Source organism: Puntigrus tetrazona, chromosome 2 (genome assembly GCF_018831695.1).
Source record: "Puntigrus tetrazona isolate hp1 chromosome 2, ASM1883169v1, whole genome shotgun sequence".
NCBI lineage: Eukaryota > Metazoa > Chordata > Actinopteri > Cypriniformes > Cyprinidae > Puntigrus > Puntigrus tetrazona.
This window is the reverse complement of record NC_056700.1, coordinates 18,183,997-18,207,111: the sequence shown is the minus strand read 5'-3', so window position 1 is coordinate 18,207,111 and position 23,115 is coordinate 18,183,997. Positions and strand designations below refer to the sequence as shown.

The window sequence follows — 23,115 nt, the reverse complement described above, 5'->3', positions numbered from 1 at the left end:
CATTAGCCAGAGCAGGCTCAGAGTATGGATCTTTACAGCCCATTTCCCCTTTAGTAGCTATAATTAGGGTAGTTTTGTGCAAAGTGCCTTTTTGAAGGGCAACAGAAAGTCTCCTTGAAGGGTGATTAGAAAAAGCTTCTTCTCTCTCCCGCAGGTTAGATATTTATGATAAAAAGGTAATACATAATGCATGAAGGACTAAGAAAGGAAAAAGAGAATCTGGCCGATATATATCCATATCCATATCCATATACGGATATATAACGTAACTGTTTCAATAGAGCCATTATCAATGCCTTTTGCGCCCCATTAGAGTCTGTGATGTATAGAATCGCAGTTCCACATAAATATAATTCACTTCATATTAGGTCTTTAAAGGGATAATAGAGTGCTTTTAACATCAACTTGCGTTCAGGATTGTGCCCGTTGAGAACTTTCATCATCCTCGAGACTTTTTCTATCAGATAAAGGCCGACCGTTCACATCATTTGACTTTGAACAAGTCCTTGTCATTTAAGGTACAGTTAAAGCGAGAGAGGTCGGTCATTATGATCAAACACAGCGTGGAATCGACGTTCTCTTATTAAATCTTCTGATTCTGTTTCGCCACAAGTGGCCGCTGACGTACAAAAGGATGGGAACTGTGTTTTTCCATCTCAATGTTCTGGGGGACATTAATAGTGTAACATACGGCTAACGGTATAGCGTGTAGCATTTTTATAAACTTGAAGGAGATCTTTGGATAAGGTAAACACGCACACCATAAATATTTAGTTTAATAGAATATTTGACAGGTAATGATATCTCTTCGAAGTCAAAACTTTATTAAATGCGTTAAAACCTTTTGTAAATGTCATAATCCCAACCTACACACAAATTATGTTAAGAAACAGGGTCTATGGTACCTGTCAAACTCACTAAATCATAGTGATTTAGCTAATGTACTGTACTGGTTTTTGACATGGCATTATTCCTTGAAGTACCTTGCAATAGCGTGCAACTTAAATAGAATATTACATATAGTAATGATTCAGTATCATAGCAAAGTTATATTTCAAAGTATTATCAGATATTATCAATAATGCACAATCGTTGAACCATATATGCAGTGACTGCTGTATTTTATTTTATTTTTTTCATTTTATCTTTTCAGGCACTGGACCATCTTCTTTTGATTTGATTATTTGTATTATTTTTTATTAGTTTCATGTTTTTTAGTTTGATTAAATATGTCATCCCAAGTGTAAAGATGAAAAGGTTACAACAAAGGATGAATAACGTATACACAAAATAAACAATAACTGCAATGACTTATTATTATTAGCAGTGTACGCAATATGTATTCTGCATCTGTGCTTCTGTTTACCTATTTTCATAAATAATAAGTTGTTTACACATTTGGTTTAGACAGTGTAATTATGTCAACAAAATGTGTCTCATCCGGTGTGTAATTTTTATTTGTTCTACTGTATACTTTGGCAAGTCTTAACTTCACAAACAAATTATTACTGTGCTTAAAAAACAGACTGTATGTTTATTTATAAAGCTTTTTTGTGTGTGCGATAATGGTTTTCTCAGGCATTTAAACATGAATTCAAGGTTAATGTGTGCGGGATGCTAATGACCTACAGTTTTAGTAATCAATATTTCACAGGCTTTCCAAATGATGTTGCATTGCATGTATATCGCCCATTCTGCTTGCGAACATAATAAATGGCCTTGAATTTGCATTAATCACATTTGTTCAGAATCACATTTGTTTTCACATTTCATAACAAAACACTTAGTTTTGTGCTCATTGAAAATGTTATCTTTATTGTGTTTAATGTAGTGTTATCCAGTATACTATGGTGTGAGACGCTGAAATGGCTGGCCGGATTCCTCTGGTTTTGCTGGCTTGTGGCTCCTTCAACCCCATTACCCACCAGCACATGCGTCTGTTCGAGCTGGCTAGAGACCACATGCACCAGACGGGTTGGTGCCACCTGTTCATTTACCTGAAATTGACCATCATCTGTTATCAGGCCAAAATTGGCCTCCTTTCCTCCATCCCTTTGGAACCGTCGCTTTAAAGAGATTTCTGTTATGTAACTGCATTTAGCCTTCATTTTTGTGTAAAGTACGCCTAAATCTAGTATTAATAATATAAAATAATACTGTTAATCAACATTAGTTTTCCCCTTTTTTTATTTATTTATTTTTTATTATTGTTTTTTTATCAGGCGTTTTTGGCCCTTATAGGAAGAAAGACTCAAAATGAGCAAGATTTGGCTAATTTGCTAATATTTATATGGCCAAAAAGCTAAAAGATGAATAATAGATAACTTATAATAGTTTATAATATAATAAGTCTATAATATACTATTTTATAATCGACTACTTAACATAAAATGCATTTAAAATTTAGTTCTGTCATACTGTATCGCCCAAAAATATGCCTTAGTAATCTAATTTAAATGCTTAGCTTTATTATTTATCAAACCTCTGTTGTTTTTAGGGGGGGGGGGCATATAACGTGATGCAATGCAGTATGATTTATAGGTATAAATATATCTTTATTATGCAGAGGAATGTCTTTGTATAAAGCTGTAAGAAAAGTTTGAATGTTAAACGCACTGTTCTCAGTGAAAATGTACTTTTATAACTGCATACCCAAGTGTCATCAGCAAAAAAAAGCATTGCAGCTGCTGTAGCACCGTGTCTACTATTCAAGCAGGCATTTGAAGTTTTGTTTATTACAATTGGAACATTTTGTTATGTTGCACCGCTAGCTTGCAGTGCAGACGTGGTGTAATGCACCTCTCGAAAGACTCCGCATGGGGCTGGCATGCTGACATTTTTGCTTGTGATTATTTAAGGTGCACAGTGTACTTTTGCTCGCAGATATAGCAAGTATAACAAGTAACCAAAATTGCTTGTGTATTATATTACCTCAAGAGTGGCCGGAAACCAATAAAGAGTGGTTTCTTGCCTTTTTTATGAAAGATTAAAACTGACTTTTAAAAATGAATTTCATTGATGAATTCTGTTTCATAATGTCTTCCATGCACAGCTAAATGAGAAACTGCGAAAACAATTGCAGTATGATGTGAATTCATCTCGACTATGGAAAATTACAGCATTATTTGGCAAAAAAAAAAAAAAAAAAATTAAGCATTCAGCAACTCATTAGTGTCTGCCTGTGTATGCAAAGCTTGTGTTAATTTGTGTGCAGTGGCTTAGAAACTTTTGTAGGGCTGCAGCACTTAGAAGAGGAATCAACGTCTGTTTAATAATCAAGCAATTATTTACATTTCATTCATACGCTAGGTGCTTCAAAGGAATAGTTTACCCAAAAAGGAACATTAGCTGAAATGTTGCTCACCCTCAGGCCATCAGAAGGTGTAGATTACATCACTTGCTCATCAGTGGATCCTCTGCCGTCAGAATGAGAGTTCAAACAGTTGTTAAAACATCACACTGGAGAAAAGTGCATGACTCTGGTCCGTCATTTAAAGCCTTGTGAAGTCATAATTAACAAAATCATCATTAAGATGTTTCGACCTGACTATGGTTTAGCTTCTGCCCACATCAAACCGTTGTAGACAGTTGAAATCAATGTTTTGAACGTGTTTTTAACAGCTGTTTGGACTCTGATTCTGACGGCACCCATTCACTGCACACAGAAGATCAATTGGTGGGAAAGTGATGTGAAGTTAAATTTCTCCTTTTTATGATGAATAAACAATTTCATCTTAGATGACCTGAGGGTGAGTTAATTTTTTAAGCAAGTTTGTGACTCTGTATCACAAACCAGTAACTGGGGTATATTTGTAGCAATAGCCAAAAATAAATTGTATCAGGTCAAAATGATGAATTTTGCTTTTGTACCAAAACTCATTAGGATATTAAGTAAAGATCATGTTCCATGAAAATATTTTGTACATTTACTACCAAAAATTTTATAAAACCTATTTTTTTAATGGTAATATGCATTGCTAAGATCTTCATTTGGACAACTTTAAAGTAAATATTTTGATTAGGTTTTTTTGTTTGTTTGTTTTTGCATCCTCAGATTCCAGATTTTCAAATGGTTGTCTCTCAGCCAAATATCGTCCATACACACCACACATCAGTTGAAAGCACATTTATTCAGCTTTCAGATGATGTATAAATCTCCATTTTGAAAAATTAACACCTACCACTCGGCGTATGGGTGACCTATTCCTTTATTGCATTGCATTCACGATAGACATTTTATCAGTTCATATAATGTTTGAGCTACAACTGTGAAATGCTTTATAATTGGGTACATATTATTACTATTACCTAGTTGCTTCTTAGCATTCTTCTTATTAACAGAATGGCTGTTCATTAGCATTTATTTTACATGAACATATTCAGCATCCTTAATCCTACCCAATACCTAAGCTACCTCACTAATAAAAAGCCAATTAGGGTTTGTTGAGGGGAAAAGCCAGAATTGGACATTAAAATAAAGTGCGACTTATATTTGACATCTGATGTACTTGACTTTTTTTGGGATGTGTTGTCTCTCCTCATCTCGTAGGTCTGTATCGTGTGATAGGTGGCATTGTATCTCCTGTCGGTGATGATTATGGTAAACAGGGTCTTGCTGCTTCCAAACACAGACTGGCTATGGCAAGACTTGCCCTGCAGAGCTCTGGCTGGGTTTCTGTGGATGACTGGGAGAGCCAGCAGGAGGACTGGACAGAGACTGTGGTGACCATGAGGTGAATTTATATATATAGATATATATAAAACAATATTAGGAAGTATCCTGCCTTGGCTTCTTACTGTGACTAACGCAAATCATTTATCCAGTCAAAAGTTTGACAAGGCAAGTAACTTTCTGGAGTCTTTTAACACAACTGGGACACTGGCTGTAAAGGAAACATTAACCGGTTTTGACAGATGGGGTTCTAAATGCTGATTGCACCTCCATTATCCCAGAAACTGCTCAGAAGTGCAGCGATAGAGTCATCTTTGATGATAGGAAAGTTGCCTTTTTTCTTTACTTCAAAAGCACTGTTCAAATTTTAAACATACTGGCTTTATTAATATGAATGACAGTTTATGATACAGCATACAGTTACGCCCGATGTAGCCTTATCCTTCTCTTAAATGAACTGAGGGTTCACATTAGAGCGTTGCATCTCACATACCCAAGTCTCATTTATATAGTGCAATATATAGGCTACTAGAAAAATAGCACACGTAGGCGAAGGTATATAGATAAAAAATGTAGATATTCAATCTCTTCTGCAGAAATATTTCAAGTTCCAATTATATTTTATATGTCGCCTTTAGATGTGAATTCACCTTGCATCACCCTCTATGAAGGACTTCACAAACTCATTGTCATCTTCGAAATTTCAGAGCTGAACTAAAGCCAAAACTTTATAGGAGGCGAATCCTTAAATTCCTCGTGTATGAGATATGAAATAGCCATGCGCTGACGTGACTCATTCCGGCCCTACTATCCATCATAACAGCCACAGTTTCCATTCTCCTCCGATTCTGCCGCACAAAATGTGAAACACCCTCTCATCCTTTAGCATTTGACTGCTAGTGGGTTTCGTTTTTTGCACCCGTGCCAAATTCTTGCCCCCTGTTTTCGTCGTGATGGGCCATTCCTCCTCTTGAATCCCTCAAGAGATAGTAAAGTAACGAGAGACTGTTTAAGGACCCCTCAGAGCACTCAAATTTTGTTTTATGCCAACTGCTAGCTATGCCCTTAGGTGGCTAATTAATACTCCGATGCCAGGGAGGAGGATGGCTGCTCTTGCGCCAGGGGCCTGTGCCAGGGCTTTGTCTTTCTAGGTTCGTAATTTACTTCCTGGCAGAAGTGGACGAAATCACACAATTGATTATATGCCCTTGCAGTTGACCTATGTGATGAATTACCAGGTTGAGTTTTTGCTATTTTAAAGGACATACAGAAGTGCTATGCTTCTTACATACAGGCTCTGTTACAAAATGTGTTCAGCATGGGTAGCAACGAGGTGTATTTGTAAATTATGTGCCTTATAATAGTCTTTTTGGCCAAAATTTTTTAAAGCATTTCATTTATCCTACACATAGAGGATGCATAAAAAATGAGATATATCTACCTATCTTCATTCTACCTACCGATCAACACGGTTTATTTTTTATTTAAAGATAAATATAACAAATCTGTAACATACTTTTGCTGTTGTTCAAAATACAGCTGGTAGGTTGTGAGTGTGTTGTTTTTGTTGCATGTCAAGTCTTATCTTCTTTCTGGTGTTACAAGACAATGCCAAACTTTAATAATTTTTTTTTTCTATTTAGAGCACCCTTTTAAAATGAACTGAACCATCTAACTAATCTTAATGGTTCTGAATGGTTCGCTTCCCTGATTGGTTCTGCTATTGGTTCATTCAAATGTCCTTTGCACACTGTATATTACGCAAGCTCTTATGCCTTTCACTTTTGCTATTCATGTTATACCTTTAGTTACAGCCAGTGCTATTAACAACAACATTATAAGAGCCTCTTGTGAGAGATTGGAGAAGTTAAGATACACATCTACCGTACAGGCTCATGCAATTCAGTGTGAATGTAAAGCTTCTCCTCCATTCATAAGCTGATTACCTGCACATTATGGCCATTCATGTTTACCGTTGCTTATCTGCTGTGTTTGTTTCTCCCTGGCTCACCTAACGCAGGTACCATTATAACCGCATAGCTGCTCAGTACCACAGCAGCAAGGATCCACCCACAGTCTCTGGTAAGCCCCGCCCACATCGCAATACGTCTTTACCTCTCATCGCAATTCGGTTTCCTCTAAACCTCCTCTCTGGCCCAACAAAGCCTTTTCTGTTTTTGCTAGTCACTTTAGATAAGTCCGATGCATTTAAAACAGGCTGTTGTCTTCGATCTGGCCAGCACAAGTGCTATTAGGCCTCTTTTCAACAATGCTTTTATTTGGGGTTGCTGTAGAGAAGCATGCTAATGAAGCCTAATACCCTCCACAGGATGACTGAGCTTAAGACAAGCGTGCTCGGACTGTTAATGAAGCTGAGATTAATAGCCAGGACAACTTTATAACAAGACAAGTGCCAAGAATGACAGAACACATGCCCACAAATACCATCTTATCTCAAAACCTTTCAGAGGACTCCCTTATTCACTGCTTGTTCTAATGCTATTTTTTCATGTGCAATTTCTTTTGTTTGGCAGTGGACTGAAGCAAAGCCGTACTCATGTTTTGAACATTAGGGGAGAGCAGTAATGGTGTTTTTATTTAAATGAATTAAATAATTAACACATTTAAATGAATTAAAGGAAATGAAGCATTTTGTGAAATACTAATTTTATTGAAATTTGCGAATAATATTTTTATTTATTATCGGTGTGCCTACTGTGTCAGCAACACAAAGCGAAAAGCATTCTTGTTTTTAAAATTCAATTTTTAAATGACACGAATCACAAATAATTTTGGCTGTATTTCAATTTGTGAAACAGCTGTCAAATATGAAATGTTACTTGCACTTTTTAACAGTAAACTCTTATGGCTTGGACTGAAGATGACATAAAGAAATTCATATTAATTCCTCTGTTACAATGATTAATAAACATATCAGTCGGAATTAACCTAAAAGCAGCTGAAAATCATTGACATTTTTACAGAAAGGGATCCTTTTAATTTTAGATTTCACATCGAATTATCTCAGGGATTATTTCTGATTAAGTTGCTTTTATGCAAACCTCATTATAGCCAACTCAAAGAAATCAGGCACTTAATGAATTAAGTCATTTGTGATTGTCTGGAAATATTAGTGTTTGTATTGGAATGCGCACAATGCTTTTATTTACCGTGTTTTTTCATGAATGTATCCATTATTAGAATAAGTATTATGCGGGTGGCATTCCCCCATGCCCATGCATTTCTTTAGATCTATGTTTAGTCACATGGAGTAGAAATAAAGAGCTTTAGTGGGCCGCCAAGGTTCATTTTCCTGCCCCCTGCAATTCACGCCTGCTCAAACAAAAGCCAGCTCTCAAACACAGACACGTTATAGCAAGAGAATTAGACTTAAAAGCATACTATTGATTCTTTCATATCCTGTAAATATGACTGCTGAGGTCGAGCCCTTGCATTACTTAGCCATGAAATGATTTCTAATGAAGCGTTGAAGAAAAGAAAAAAAAATAGATTTGTGCAGATTTTGGGCAAGGGTTCAAGTAGTTTCAAACATTTTGTCTATGAGCTACCACAACATATTGAAAGACATGGGGAACTTTATTGATAGCGTTGTTTTTTGTTTGCATTTGCAACTGATACACTGAAATAAATATGCAAATCAGTTAACAGACACCAAATCTGTGTAGAATGCAATTTCCACCATGCTGTTTTCCAGTATTCCAGGTAGCAGAACGTTATAGTAATTTGGCATCATTTGTTGGAATTTTTTTCACTGCAGAAAAAGTAATTGAGTATATGTAGTGTGTGTATGTATATATATATATTAGAAATAATAATTGATTTTGTGGATTTTAATGGATTTTAATGGATAATTTGATTGAATTTTCTATAACAGTTGTTTTAAATTGTGAAGCTGTTTCATAATAGTACTATTTTCAATGTTATTTTGGGCCAATTTATGTACATATATTTGAATTCATATAATATGCAAATTATTTTTGACACCTTACTGGGCAGCTTTATATTAAGAAAAAGCTGCCTAGAAATTCATTATTTTTGTGTTATTTCTTATATTATTTATGCATTACTAACTGAATCACTGTTAAAATCTAATTGAACTGATTAATGACACTATTGGCTTCTAAAGATCTGCTTTACAGATAAAAGTTTTTTATTAATTTTGCAACATTAACTTATTCATTGCTGCTAAAGTTTTTAACTAATATTCATGTTCTGTTTTATTTTTATTTTAGCTTTATTTTTAAAAACCAAAAAGTAGTTTTATTAGTTTTAGTTAACAGTGACACCAATGCGGGCATCTTGTAAATGTTTGAGCTTCATGGATGTAAAAATAATATGTTTTGAGGTAAATAAATGACATCGCTGTTGTTCAGAAGCACTTGGTTTTAATACGGACACATTTAAAAGGTGCTGTGAGCTATTTTGTATGGATTGGCACTCATGAAATGTGTCTGTTACAGTAAGTATCACTGTTTTCAGTCTTATCAATTATAATATCAGTCTCTATGACAGCTCTTTGCACTGCCATCATTCATGTTAAGCGCCATGTTCAGCTTCATAAGCAGTTGTCAGTTTTGTGCCATTTCTTTTGACAACTTTGACAGTATTACGACGAAATGCAGCTGCTCTCCCTCTTTAATTACAACAGTTAAATGGTTTCAAAACAGCTAACATTACGTACATCACCTTGAAAAATCTACTTACCCACATGCCATCCAGAAGTTTGTTTCCTCATGAAAAAATGTAACATTACATCATCTGTTTACCAATAGATCCTGTGCAGGGAATGGGAATAAGAGCCCAAACAGCTGATAAAAATATCATAACTAATCCAAATAACACAAGTTTGTCAATTAACAAAAATCCATAACATCAGGCTACATAAGTGCTCTATCTTCAATATTGCTTAAGGAAGACTATTTTTTCAGCAGAGGAATAGAGTATAAATTTTGTTTTTAATCAACTGTTTGAACTCTCATTCTGACGGCACCCATTCACTGCAGTGCATTTATTGGTGAGCGAGTGATGTAATGGTAAAATTCTCCAAATCTGTTAAAAAAAAAGAAACTCATTTACATATTGATCGTTTGCGTTTGTGCAGTTCAACAATAACATGCAATTAATAAAGAGAGTTTTTGTCTACTCTACAGACGTTCCTCAGCTGAAGCTGCTTTGTGGAGCCGATTTCATGGACACTTTTAAGGTGCCTGGTCTGTGGAGGGATGATCACGTAGAAGAGGTGGTGGGCCGATTTGGACTGGTCTGCGTCAGCCGAGGCAGTCTGCAGCCAGACCTGGCTATACACGAGTCTGACTTGTTGTCCAGGCACCGGCGGAACATCTTCCTGGTTCGGGAGTGGGTCTACAATGAGATCAGTGCTACAGAAGTCCGACGAGCCCTACGGAGAGGCCACAGTGTTAAATATCTCCTACCAGACTCGGTCATTGATTACATAAGAGAGCACAACCTTTACACACAAGACAGTGAGATGAAGAACAAGGATGTTAAACTGCGACCTCTTACCAAGCAAACAACACAAGACTGATGTATAAGAAATAGCCTCCATGGTCTTAGTGCCAAGTAATAGCGAAATATGTTTCAAAAGATTACACCGTTCCCTCACTTTTCATTTTGAAGATGCGAAAGCCGCTTTAGAAGAGTTGCATATTTTGTCTTGCGTAAAGCGAGCGTTATCCATGACCATGGTTTCCCAGTGTAATGTGTGGAGAGGGATTTAGGAATTTATCCTGTCTCTGCAGGAGTTAGATTTGCCAGATCACTGCAGAGCTGTAGGTCTATGTTCGGCAGGTCTGGGATTTGTTGACTTTTGCTGAATGTCACAAGGAAGATAAATAACGGAGCCTTTACACTTTGGAGAGCAAACATTGCTTCTTCCATTTCCATTTGCACAGAAAGCGTCATTCATGTTGTCAGATCCCTAAAGATGTTTCATCAAGCTTTGCCGGTGGGGGAGAAAAAAAAAAGAGTTTCAGACAAAATAAAACAGAAGAATGTAGTTTGGGATATTTGAGGCAATGCCTTTATAAATCGCTTCTTTTTCCTTGTACCACTGACTGTGAGTTTTGGCTCAAACCGGCTAGTTGCTTTTACGTTTCTTTGCAGTGTTGAAGCCCTCCTGCTGACAGTCTTTTTGTGTGGAGTTTGGGATTTAAAAGAAGGCCTTTATTCATGCTGTCTTGAAAGAAAAGCCAGACGAATTAATTCAACACAACTAGTCCCTCTCTTCTAGATGGCCGCTGCTTTGCACAGAATGGCTATGCGTGCCAATTCAAAGCGTCAGACACTTTAACTGACATATGAAAGGAAAGACAATGCCATTTGATCTCACGTCAAGCACAAAACTACTTTAGCTGATTTGAAGAACGGACAGATTTCGAAATGGATTGTATGTGAATTCATCTGAGAATTAAAATTCTGTTTTTGTTTGCTATTTTATATTAAATAAATCCGTATGACATGTGTGAGAGTGTTTTTATCTTTTCAGTGAAATGTAAAATCGTAAACTATTATGAATATGCAGACATGTAACCTAGAAACACTGCATTGGTATAATTGTTAGCATATTAATTTAGATAGAATATTTGAAATACTTTTGAGAACCTGCTGGGTTGCAGCCCTTGTGACACTATCCCCGGTCTATTCCCTCGATCACAGAGTTTAAGTGACGTAATGAGGCGACGGATTCAAACACTAGAGGCGGAGAAACTGTTTCCACAACAGAGAAGAAAAAATAAATTCACAAATAATTGGATTACTGGCCCGAGTTAAATGAGGGTTTCTTTTCAGGTGAAAAGCATTAGTTCGCAGGGGAACTGCAACATCGGATCGTTCTCGAACAATCTCATCAGACATTTAGAAGAGTGTCTTAAAATGACCGCTGATTACAACGGCTACTGGAAAATGATCTTTAACGAGAACTTTGAAGAGTATCTTAAAGCTCTAGGTGAGTTTTGTGGCTCGTTTAAAAACATTCTCACAGAGGAACAGAACGAGAACAATAAATGAATGGATTATCTTCCTGTTTTAAAATTTATTCTTAAACATTTTCTATATTGAGGGGGTTCTTGTCAACGCTGACTTCTTTTTAAGTGTTTATTTTTATCTAAGCCATTATTAAGAAAAATCAATTCAATTCAATTCAAAATGATAATGAAAATATAACGCAGGAAGATCAGTGCAAGTGTTGCCAGACCGGAAATGTCCAAATATCATACAGAAGCTCAAAATTATTGTATTTTAATTATCACACACGATGTAAATATACTGAATATAGCTATTTATCTACACTTTTTAACACAACTTATACTATGCCAAGTTTTTCTGTGTTTAAAATTTGATAAATGTATATAATGAGCGATTGTATCTTGAATTCATCTTCCAAGCCGACCTTTTGTCTTATCCCGAATCACTACAGTACAATTATAATAAGTGCTTTGGGTCGTAGCAACACATAGCTACGTGAATCGCCATAGACATACACTTGAGAAGCAGCTACAATATTCTTCCACGAGAGACGTGCAATTGTGTTTATTGCTGGTTTTTTCTCAGTAGCTTTGGTACATTTCTCAGTTTAGAATTTCAATTTTCCAAACTACTTGTTCAATCTTCACATCACGGTGTCACTTGTGCACATCAAAAAGCAGTTTCTCATTTCTTTAAACAAGTTGCAAATGCTTTGGTGCGTTCGTGCAAACGAGTATGTACAATTCTCTGCTGTTTCCTACATTATCAATTGCTCGATATGTCATGTTGATCAAAATGTATTACAATTTGTGTCTATTGAATAGTGTCACCTCCCACAACATTTAGGCATTAGTTCATAGCATAAGTCTTTAAATGCAAAACGTTTGAAGTTATCATAATATGCCAAACATTTCCTTTAGTTTGAAAATGTTCTTTTACCACTGAATTGGTAAATTGCTCCCAGGTGAATCTTTACTTTCTCTAATGAAGGTGCATCTATATATATCTATATATATATATATATATATATATATATATATATATATATATATATATATAGGCAGAGCACAACATGTTACAATGATTGACAATGGATGGACATGGAATTGGACGGGGAGAGAGAAGAGGAAGAGGAATGAGGCTGCATGGTGGAGGAGTGCTGTCTTTTCCTTTCTGTATTGCAGTGACATGGTCTGTCAACGACTTACAGTACAAACAGTAAAAGCGTAAATGTGAATATTGTCCAGTCTCTTCCAATCAAACTCCCACATACACCAAGGTGTAACTTACAATTTACAATATCCCTCTAGAGTACACTGTTTTATTGACAACGTGACTAAGAGATTTGCCTGTCTTATCAAAAAAATATGTGAGTGACACAAGGACTTATCATTCTGATGCCACTGACATGTTCATTGAAACAGATATATCTCTTTAAGAGACGAACTATGATTTTGAGCAAGAGACTGGCTTTTGCAGGTAATCCATGGCGTTCTGCTATTTGTACGAATTGTTATGAGAAATGCATTTATTGTTTTGCAAATAACAAGGGTGATTCGCGAAATGTACCAAAGTGACTGAGATAAACTGTAACAGATATGCTGCTTTAAAAGCAGGGCACGGCAGAAGTAGGATCCACATATATAACACGATGCAATGCATGTATAGCCCGATTAATATATAGCTACACATTAGATTGTGAGAGTAATTTCAGAAATACTTTCTTTGACATTATCAAAGACTAATTCTGGCTGATTTATAGATTTGCAGTATTGTCGTATCATTCGTGGTGGTCATTTCAGATGATTTCAAAATGTTAGAAATGGATGATTTAATGACGTAAATCTGATGTAAACTAACTATTCCAATTGCCACGCAAATACCATGCCGCATGTGTTGAAGTAACAAATTATTTCAGAACTGAACTGTGGCATTGCTGGAGTAGGCTACTGTTGGATGTCCTGGGAAATTCACATTTTCACATTTTATTTTCAAGATGTAACCGTAGCTATTAGAAAGATTGCCACCTTGCTGAAGCCCGATAAAGACATCACTCAGGACGGCGATCACTTCATCATAAAGACTCTCAGCACTTTCAGAAACTACAACATGGACTTTGTGGTTGGTCAGGAGTTTGAGGAGGACCTGAGTGGAGTGGATGACAGGAAATGTATGGTGAGCAAACTTTCAAGGCAAATACTTTGAGGCTTGAGAGCTTAAAAGCATAGCTTTATATCTTTTTGTATTGTAAAGTACTACTCCATAAAGCTTTAATGCTATTTATCAAACTGTGCTTTTTGGCTCAGTATAAACTTTGCGGGATTATTTGATTTTTTTTTCTTGTGCTTTACAAGGACACTAGATGTTTTCTAAAAATTCATTTTTGAGATTTCTTTTGTACCTTTAAGAAGCACGTTTGAATAAATAGGTTTTTATTGTTTCTTATGTTTTCACAAAAAAAGTTTATAACGTTCCAGGATCGGTCTGAGTCATGTGATTTTCATTCCCTTGTAGGGTTGCCATTGGTATCATTTCATTGCCCTTGAAAATCACTAACTGTGCATGTCATTTACAGCTCACAATCTCAACTAATGAGAAAAGAGGAAAGTGTGAAATGAGAGCAATAATTGGCTCTTTAATCTAATAAGAAGCATTACTCTCTCTCTCTCTCTCTCTCTCTCTCTCTCTCTCTCTCTCTCTCTCTCTCTCTCTCTTTCTCTCTCTCTTCTTTCGTTTTCTTCTGGCTTTTCCTGTCATTTAGAGAAACTTGGTACATCTAAGACCTGTGTTGAGATGATTGCAAAGATACAGAAATATTTTTTTTTTTTTTGCTTAAACCCCTAAATCCCCAACAGAACATAAGCCATTTGTTTACAATGAAGGGTAATACTTTTAAGGCTAGATTGCATGTGACCGGCCATTTGGATGTGATGCATTCTAATCTAAACTATGAGTGCAAGGTGATATTTTTGCAATAAAATGTTAAAAAAATTTTTTAAATAAACGTAAAAAATATTTGAACTAAAATAGCCAAATGTATCGTACACCAGTGTCAAAAATGTCGAAAAGGCTTGTTTCAAAATTGCATATAATTTTTATAATTTATTTTACTTAAGCTTTCATAATAAGTGATCCAGCAGAATATGATCAGTGTGTTAGTTGTGCTGCACTAGATGCGTCTTTTGTTCAAGTTCACAACTCAAAATGACCTGAATTTTTTCCTTGAGTTGCAGTCAATTTGAAGCAGTTGAAATGTAGTATTCAGTAAAGGTGCCGTGACCCGGTCTGGCCTTAACAAAAATCACTCAGTCCTAGCATTGCCCAGCATTGTGTCTTTTTCATTCCTTCCTCTTGAACCTGGGAGAGGAAGAGGCATTTTCAACATGCTTCTCTTTATGCAGCATATGACTGCGGTGCGAACACATTTAATGCGGGTCGGATTTAATTTTCTTTCTGCGTCGATAAAGTATAGATGTTCTCTTCCCGTCTCACTGCTTTTGCAAAATCTGTACTTCTTCCTTATGTCTACAGTATATGTTCAAAATAAATCTCTGTTATGCATTATAGACCACCATCACCTGGGATGGAGATAAACTTGTATGTGTGCAGAAAGGGGAGATCGAGGGGAGGGGCTGGACCCACTGGATTGAGGGAGATGAACTTCACTTGGTAGGCCACTTCTCATGCATTTCATTTGTAATGTCCTTGATGGTATTCCCTCCCAGGTATTGTTTCGCACAGAGCTGGTACATATCAGAAATAGCCTAAAGCATATACAATACCGTATCTCGGTATCATTTGGGCTGGGAGGTACACAGCAGATGGTGGGGGAAGAGCTAGACTCAAATCTCAGAACTTTCAGCCCTGTGATGACTCACCTGAAGAATCACAGCACTGACAGATTGATTGCTTTAATACATTTGAACTTGGTTTAAATAATTCTAATGGGCGTCAAACACCATCATCATGATTTGATAGGATTTTTAAATGAAGTTGACTGGAATATGATGGGTGGAGGTAATAACAACAGATGTTAGGCTTCAGCTGCGCATTTGATCATGCATAACAAACTGACTGCGTTGCCGTAGCATTACCAAAGAACTGGACAGTGCTGACACCAGCTGGTTGAAAGTTATATACAGTTCAGTGCTGTGTTGAAAAATACCACTGTTAGGGAACATTTACAGTGTTGATTAAAGCCAAAATTAAAACTACTTTTTAAAAAATATATATATTTTTATACTTTATCAGTATAGGACAGTGTAGAAGTGGCAGGAAGTGAAGTCAAAGAGAGAGAGAAAGAGGGGCGGGATTCGAACTTGGGAAGCCTGTAGCACAATCACGCATTTCTTAAAAAGAAATGTTTTTATCGGCAGTGATGGTTCCATTAAGAAGCTTTAAAATCCATTGGGACTTTCCATTGTAGGAAGAGTAGGTTTGGGTTTGGGTTCTGTTATCATACTTGCTGAAGTTAGTGAGCGTGACCAATTGTGTAAAGGCATTGTACCAATCATGGTTAGTGAGAAGGTGGGATCTACAGAAAGATAGCAATGCAAATACCTGCACATATAATGTATGAGGCCTGTAGAGAGAACATCCGTAGGAAAAAAAAGACCCGATTTAGAAATCCCAGACATGACGTGTCTTGGACAAAAAGGATATATGGTGTACCCTAGAGTTGAGAACTATGCTTTTTTTTGTTTGTTTGCAGGAACTGAGAGCTGCTGGGATTGTGAGTAAACAGGTCTTCAAAAAGTCTTAAACCCCTACCGACTAAACACCTGCTAAAGTCGGTAATCCGACACTTTATAGTATATAAACTCACGCCACATCTTCCTACATCTATCCTTCTGTGTGCGCCTTCATCTTTGCTATTGTGGAAACCAGACAAACACCATCTGTGATAGCCTGTCACAATCTATAAATGCTTGTTTGTTCTGATCCTCACAAAGGAACATCTCAAGTGACTTTTCTTCATAGGTGCGGTGTTTGTCACTTAGACGTTATTTGCATTAGTGGTAGAGAACACCGGTATAAGCTGCTCTGTAAGTGAACCATCAAACAACAGGTGCGTCAGGATATTGTCTTGGACTCAAGAAGAAGATTTCTCAGATTGGGAGCTTCTGTGTACATAAAAGTAATTAGACTCCAGAGAGGATGTGTGAAAGGAAAAATGATGTGACGAGTCTGAGTGCCGCCCAGCTGCTGTCGCTCTGATTGAAGAGCCTGTCAGTCTCTTGGGTTCTGAGCATGGCAGGGTTTTGCTTTCCTTCCCATCATGCCTCTGTGACTGTGCACACAAAAGAATACATAAATCTGTGAAATAAAGAGAAATGCATTGCGTTCTGCTGTTCGTATGCATCTAAATGTGTTTGTTTGAACTTTCTATCAGCACGCTAGTTTAATAAAGGCATAGTAGCAGGAATGTAAATTAAATATTGCTGCCGTTTTTGTATCTACTTTGGAAAATCCAGGTTGGCATGTTCACTTTTCATTAATGCTGAGATACGCTTCAGCGATTCTGAAGTATTACATGAATATTAAGAAGTGAACTAAGCAGCACCCATACATCCACTTAACAAGAGAACGAAAGGCACATAATTGGCAGTGTGTTGATAACTATAGAGCACCGTCTAGTAAAATCAGTGCAACCGTTCATTTTCCATATTTGGCCCAGAGTCTATCAACGGCTTCCTGCCAGGTGTTCCTTTCAGTGGCAGCCCACTCAACGTCCACTTCCTTTTTCCAAATATATTTTTGGGTCTTCATTTTTTCAAAGGAATAAATAGCTCAGCCAGAAAGAACATTTGCTGAGACTTTATTTACCCTCTGGTCTTCCAAGATGTAGAGTACAGCACCTTCTCATCAATTGGATCCTCTGCAGTGAATGGGTGCCATCAGAAGGAGTCCAAATAGCTAGTGAAAACATCACAGTAATCCACGTTGTGTGAAGCAAAAGGCTTTAACTTTAAATCACTGCTTACTGCAAGCCTACGATGTGAGCGGGATTTCTGAGTGCAAGATGTTCCTGGATCATCGTTCCAATCAAGCAATCAGATTTGAGGGATAGTTTTTCAGGAAATATCTGTTTTAGGCTTATGATCAGAGTTAGGTGCTTCTACACCCTTGTTAATCAGCTATCATTTCCCACTGATTTAGGAATAGCAGGTTCACAAGCCAAACACTTCTAAACAAATATGTGGGTGGATTTTGATGCGACAACTTAAGTTTGGATTCCTCATTATGCTTTTTATCAGCTATTTGGTCTCTGATTCTGACAGCACCCGTTCACTGGAGAGGGTCCATTGGTGAGCAAATGATGCTAAATTTCTCTGAATCTATTCTAACGAACAAATAAGCTCATCTATATATTGGATGGTCTGAGGGTGAGTACATTTTTTTGGTGAAGTTTGCACTGACCTTCTGGACTAAAATACACTAAATTAACATGTTTAGAAAAACAAACAAGACTGAAACTGCAAGCAATGTATTTTTTTTCCATGTATTTTTTTTTAGCTAGGTCAAGAAATATTTGACCTAGCTAATAAAAGCAAAGCACAGCCTTAAAGAACATTACTTAAACAGTAATGTCCACAGAAGCTTGTATTTTATTAATAACCTGCTATGCCTGCCTTGAACCTTTAAACCTGCAAGCCAAAATATTCATTTACTGTCTTGTATTTAGCGACACATTTGAATAAAATGATTTATGCACATGCATAATCACTTGTACCTTCAGAAGAAAATTAGGTCCAAATTTACTAGGATGTATATGTCATCTTCATGGGTGGTAGATGAAGTTTTTCATTTCACAATGAGACTGCTAAACCTGATGAACTTATCATTACTAATTGGATTTGCTACTTGCAATGTGCGGCATTATGCAGACATTTTATTGCACCGACTCTCCCCAAATGTTCACTGGTGTCAAAGAAACCTCACACTGTAATTCAAAATGCCAGCTGATTACAACAACTATTGGAAAATGATCTCAATTTAGAACTCTAATGAGTACCTGAAAGCTCTTGGTGAGTCAATTACCAGTTCAAAAAGCGAAGAATCTTCTGTAGGCTTAATTAACATTATCATCACACCGCACTATAAAACCTTTGGAACATAATTACATAATGCAGTAGGGCTGCATAATCCTACTAATTATTAATTAAATTACAGAGTAACTGATATTTTTTTACCATTCTTATAATTGGATATCACTTATGTGATGTACAGAGGGAGAGACGTTATATAAGCACATACAGAGCGTTGTAAACGGCACTGAATATGTGTGCAAATATGGCATATATCTGATCTATTTGTTTTCAAACAATCTCTGAAACATAAACACAAAGTAACAGAAAATAATAAATATGCGCACATGTGAGTTAAGTAACCTCATTTTGATTTTGGCCCAGATTCCTGGCAAACACGATTGTTGCTATTAGGAAAACTGCCACCGTGACGAAGCCTGAGAATGAGATACAGTCAGCATTGACGGCATGACACCGACGTGAGTTTGAGGAGGTGATTAATGCATTTTGACTACCTATTTCTTATATATTTCCATGGAAATATGCGATAGCTTATACATAAGATTGATTTCTTACTACTGACATGCTATGGGAATTGGTAGAAGCATCAAATGGTATATAAGAAGCGAAGGTCTACACTATTCACGTTTGCAGTGATTCTCTGCATATTTATAATGAAAATCATCATAATCACGGGCCTTAGGCTTCATCATTGTCAACATTATTGCACTGACAAGATTAGTAAGATGTGTTAGAAAGATAACAGCAGATGGTTGCTGTTATTTACTTCTGTCTTGTTTATCTCTTGTTGTAGGTACAGCACAGAGCTCCCGGCATAATTGAAAAAAAGGCCTATAAGAAATCCTGTACAACAACCTGTACCACGGAAGTCCATTATACCTGGTGAAAGCAGTCCTGATCTTCTCAATGGTATTAAAAATAACAATAATATTTAATACATCTATTAATATATCAATTAATCTAGAAATACGTTTTCAGATCTCTGTATATCTACCAGCATGGCCAAAACCAACCAAAACGTAGACCTTTTGATCTGCTCTACTACTGGATGTGAAGTGCCTTTCGATCAATTCATCAGATTTAGATCTTCATTTCTTGTTCATCTCTAGAGATAAAACTGACATAAATGTGATTAAAAAACCCTGTTACTGCATAAATGATAATGAGCATATGCATACACATGGCTTTGTTGTCGGGTATTTTGGATCTAGACTCTACCCTGCCTAGCTTTTACCCTACTAAAAAAAAAAAAAGTAGGTGTGCAACAAGAAATGTGGGTTACGTGTATCTGACTCCTTACATGAAAAGCAAGGAGAGCACAGACAGGAAAGATGATGAATGCAGTCTGGCTCCTGCAGCTCTCATAAACAAGCTTGATGGAAAGGATGTTGGACCCTGTGTGTTCTCCCATGTGTACTACAAATGTGCCAACAAAACGAAACTGAAAAAACAAAAAGAAGAAATACAGAAAGATGGAATGGGCTTGTGTGGTGCTGGTGGTTTTCTGTTTGTGTGAATAGTCAAAGTAATAAACGTCCAATTCCGCCAAGCCTGTCTCTATACATTACATGATTACGTTATTATGTGAAGCTGTATCATTTAAGAGTCCTTTTATGTTATTATGACGCACTTGCTTGACGTATATTCGGGTAATACAGTTGAAAACTAGCTGTGGAAAACAAGGATGTAAGAAAAGATATAAGGAGGACTGAGAAAAAAGAAAGGACCAGTACATTAAGTATGCTTGTTAAGTTTATTTTGATTTGTGTTTAAGCTACATATTATTATTATAATCTTTCTAAACTTCATTCTGTATTAAAACTGATATGCAGGTCACTTATGTGTCAGTGGTCTTCTGTGGCTTTTTAAAACTTAAATCTGATATCCTCGTTTTTAATCATTCAATTCAATTCTTATCCTAATTGAGAATAAGAAGACAATCATTTATTATACCTCCCCATGCTTCCAACCGTATTATCCATGCTTTTTGATTCAAACCGGATGATAAATAAAATCTACAAATGAGTTAACTGAGCTTAATTAGTCAAGACGGTATGTGTGCCAGAGTAAAGGTCACGGGAGCAAAAAAGAACATTTTCTACTCTAAAAACATTAGGCTTAAAAAGCGAAGACAGATTTCAGCTGGGTTGACGTCGACTCACAAATTAATATCACTTTCTTCAAGATGTGCTGAGAATATTTGACTCCTAATTTACATGTCAGCCGAGTAATGTCTTTTCAGTTCATTTAATCTAAAAGTTTATGTAGCAGAACGGAGTAAATCCATGTGAATAATGTTACGATTGTTTCATATCATAAATCTATACGTCCCAATTTCTTGTGATTGGTTGGTTATATGCATGGGTCTTGCACGTTGTGGGAGTGTTTTTCCCAGTATAGTTGTACCGAGCAGCACAAGCGTGATTGTAACGAAGCTTATCCTATTAATATAGTGGTAAAGAAAATGCGGTGCTGACAGCCGGAGAGCTGCGCGACAGGAGCAGGTCTCCTCTTAAAAACACAGCACACAAAAAGCTATATATACTATTACGAACTGTGAACTTTATGAGTTAATGCTTAAAGTTTCAACACTTAGTACAAAGTTTTGCTCGCTGATTCACCGCCTGTCTAGTACCGCGTTATCAAAGGCGAGCGTGCGCATTGTTAAAAGCGGCGAGGGAAGAATGGTTGGATAGAACATTGTACATTGAACATTGTCTGATACGTTTCATATTCCCAACACAAAAAGATTTTAGGGTGTACAGAGGTATGCAAATATATATTTAGACAGGCAGGTAGGACAGCCTATTGTAACGTTAGGACCGGACATTTTGATTGGACAAATATGTTATGGTCCTACGCCTTCCACAGATGATATAAATAAATTTAGACAACTTAACGTAGTGATTACTGTTGGCACGTGAAGAGACTTTTAACCAAAAACAAAAATGTTTTTAAACCAAATCACCTACATTGCCTTTAAAGCATAAAAACATAAATACATGCAATATGTATAAAGCAGATGTACATGAATCGTGGATGGCGAGATTAAATTGTTGAGTCGTAAAATGCTGATGTTTTCAGTTTTAGGCCTAGAAATAGTTTAAATAACTTTCGCTTTTTCATTTAATTTCTATTAACCTTACTTATTGTATCGTAATCTCCTCGCACAGAATTTAGATAACTATAGATTTAAAAAGCACAATGTCAGAAATAGTCAATGAAAATACAAGATTTATCCTTGCTTTAGTAATTTAGACGTTCGACGGCTGTTAGAAAAGAAGTAAATGTTTAATGGTTCGGTTTCATAAAAATGTAAGGCGTGCATTAATCGAACTGATTAAAACATGAGCTGAATGAATGAAAAATGAATTATGTCACAGAAGTCTTATCTAAGCTGCCAACTCAAGCTGTATATTTTATGTTCTTCATTAGCATAAGAGATAAACATTACTAGTAAAATGCTTACTATTAGAAACATTCATCTGTGACGGTTTCACTGGTAACACTAGCTTAGTAAAAAAAACTTTCCTATTAAAAAAAAAATACATTAATAATAATTATGTCGGTTAAGATTACAAACAGTACATTTCATAGTTTGCTCATTAAAACAACAGTGATTTATTCTTTGCATCATGTATTCCCACAGACCACCATCACCTGGGATGGAGAAAAGCTTGTGTGTGTAGAGAAAAGAGAGACTGAAGGCAGGAGCTCGACCCACTAGACTGAAGGAGATTTCATTTGGTATTTAAACTTTATATAATTTTTCTACATACACTCCTTTGCCCTCATTCAGCAGTTATTTAGTTTTTTTTGGAAACCGTGAGTTAGTGTAAAACATATGGTTACTGATGATACAAATGACACGTGATCACCAATGTGAATTAGGGGCTCATTGTGCAGGGGGCGCCAGGACATTATCATCGTTTCAAGGCTATTGTGCTCATTTGAAACATTAACAACAGATGTTCGACCACATCTGTGTGATGTTGCGCTTAATTAGCCCAGGTAACCCCTTTGACAAAAGGGTGTGTGCGTTACGTGTCGAAGGATCTATATTTAGGTACATACCGCCACCTGCTGATGACAAGCGCCATTTTTAGAGACAGCAAAAAAAGAAACTTTTTTGTGAAAAAGACATGGGCACCTAATGTGAAAGTTATGGGTTGGGATGACATAAGAAGTATTTTTATCAAAGTTTTTTTGTTTTATAATTATACTTTTCAAGCTTTTCAAGAAGACTTTAGCCAGTATAGTCGCGCCCCCTACTGGAAAAGACAGAAACAACCACCAGAGACGGAGCTTTGTGTCTATTCATCCTATTATTAGTCTATCTGTTTGTATTAATGCCTTTCTAGTCTCCTCAGACAACGTTTGTTCCAAATG

General features: G+C 36.5%; 2 protein-coding genes across 4 annotated transcripts; both read left to right on the top strand.

Annotated features, from left to right (window-relative positions):
• Nucleotides 1–668: 668 nt before the first annotated feature.
• On the top strand, nucleotides 669–11,175 carry nmnat3 (nicotinamide nucleotide adenylyltransferase 3). Of its 2 annotated transcripts, XM_043259975.1 has the most exons (6): nucleotides 683–747; nucleotides 1,154–1,257; nucleotides 1,832–1,974; nucleotides 4,550–4,733; nucleotides 6,693–6,754; nucleotides 9,844–11,175. In XM_043259975.1, the coding sequence occupies exons 3-6, from the start codon at nucleotides 1,866–1,868 to the stop codon at nucleotides 10,236–10,238; spliced, it is 750 nt and encodes a 249-aa protein (XP_043115910.1). In that variant the 5' UTR covers nucleotides 683–747; nucleotides 1,154–1,257; nucleotides 1,832–1,865; the 3' UTR covers nucleotides 10,239–11,175. The 2 variants fall into 2 exon arrangements, with proteins under 2 accessions (XP_043115911.1, XP_043115910.1); XM_043259976.1 differs by lacking the exon at nucleotides 1,154–1,257 and having other exon boundaries at nucleotides 669–747.
• Nucleotides 11,176–11,407: 232 nt separating this feature from the next.
• On the top strand, nucleotides 11,408–22,468 carry LOC122359685 (retinol-binding protein 1-like). Of its 2 annotated transcripts, XM_043259977.1 has the most exons (4): nucleotides 11,420–11,657; nucleotides 13,674–13,852; nucleotides 15,245–15,346; nucleotides 16,389–17,020. In XM_043259977.1, exons 1-4 carry the CDS (start codon nucleotides 11,483–11,485, stop codon nucleotides 16,437–16,439), a joined length of 507 nt encoding a protein of 168 aa, XP_043115912.1. In that variant the 5' UTR covers nucleotides 11,420–11,482; the 3' UTR covers nucleotides 16,440–17,020. The 2 variants fall into 2 exon arrangements, with proteins under 2 accessions (XP_043115913.1, XP_043115912.1); XM_043259978.1 differs by lacking the exons at nucleotides 15,245–15,346; nucleotides 16,389–17,020 and adding an exon at nucleotides 22,376–22,468 and having other exon boundaries at nucleotides 11,408–11,657.
• Nucleotides 22,469–23,115: the final 647 nt, after the last annotated feature.

Excerpts from the sequence above, each read along its gene's own strand:
- nmnat3 (XM_043259976.1), top strand. The coding sequence starts at position 1,866 with ATGGCTGGCCGGATTCCTCTGGTTTTGCTGGCTTGTGGCTCCTTCAAC. Across the intron at positions 1,975-4,549 it reads AGACCACATGCACCAGACGG|GTCTGTATCGTGTGATAGGT; the intron begins GTTGGTGCCACC and ends CTCATCTCGTAG. Across the intron at positions 4,734-6,692 it reads GAGACTGTGGTGACCATGAG|GTACCATTATAACCGCATAG; the intron begins GTGAATTTATAT and ends CACCTAACGCAG.
- LOC122359685 (XM_043259977.1), top strand. The coding sequence starts at position 11,483 with ATGAGGGTTTCTTTTCAGGTGAAAAGCATTAGTTCGCAGGGGAACTGC. Across the intron at positions 11,658-13,673 it reads AGAGTATCTTAAAGCTCTAG|ATGTAACCGTAGCTATTAGA; the intron begins GTGAGTTTTGTG and ends TTTATTTTCAAG. Across the intron at positions 15,347-16,388 it reads AGGGAGATGAACTTCACTTG|GAACTGAGAGCTGCTGGGAT; the intron begins GTAGGCCACTTC and ends GTTTGTTTGCAG.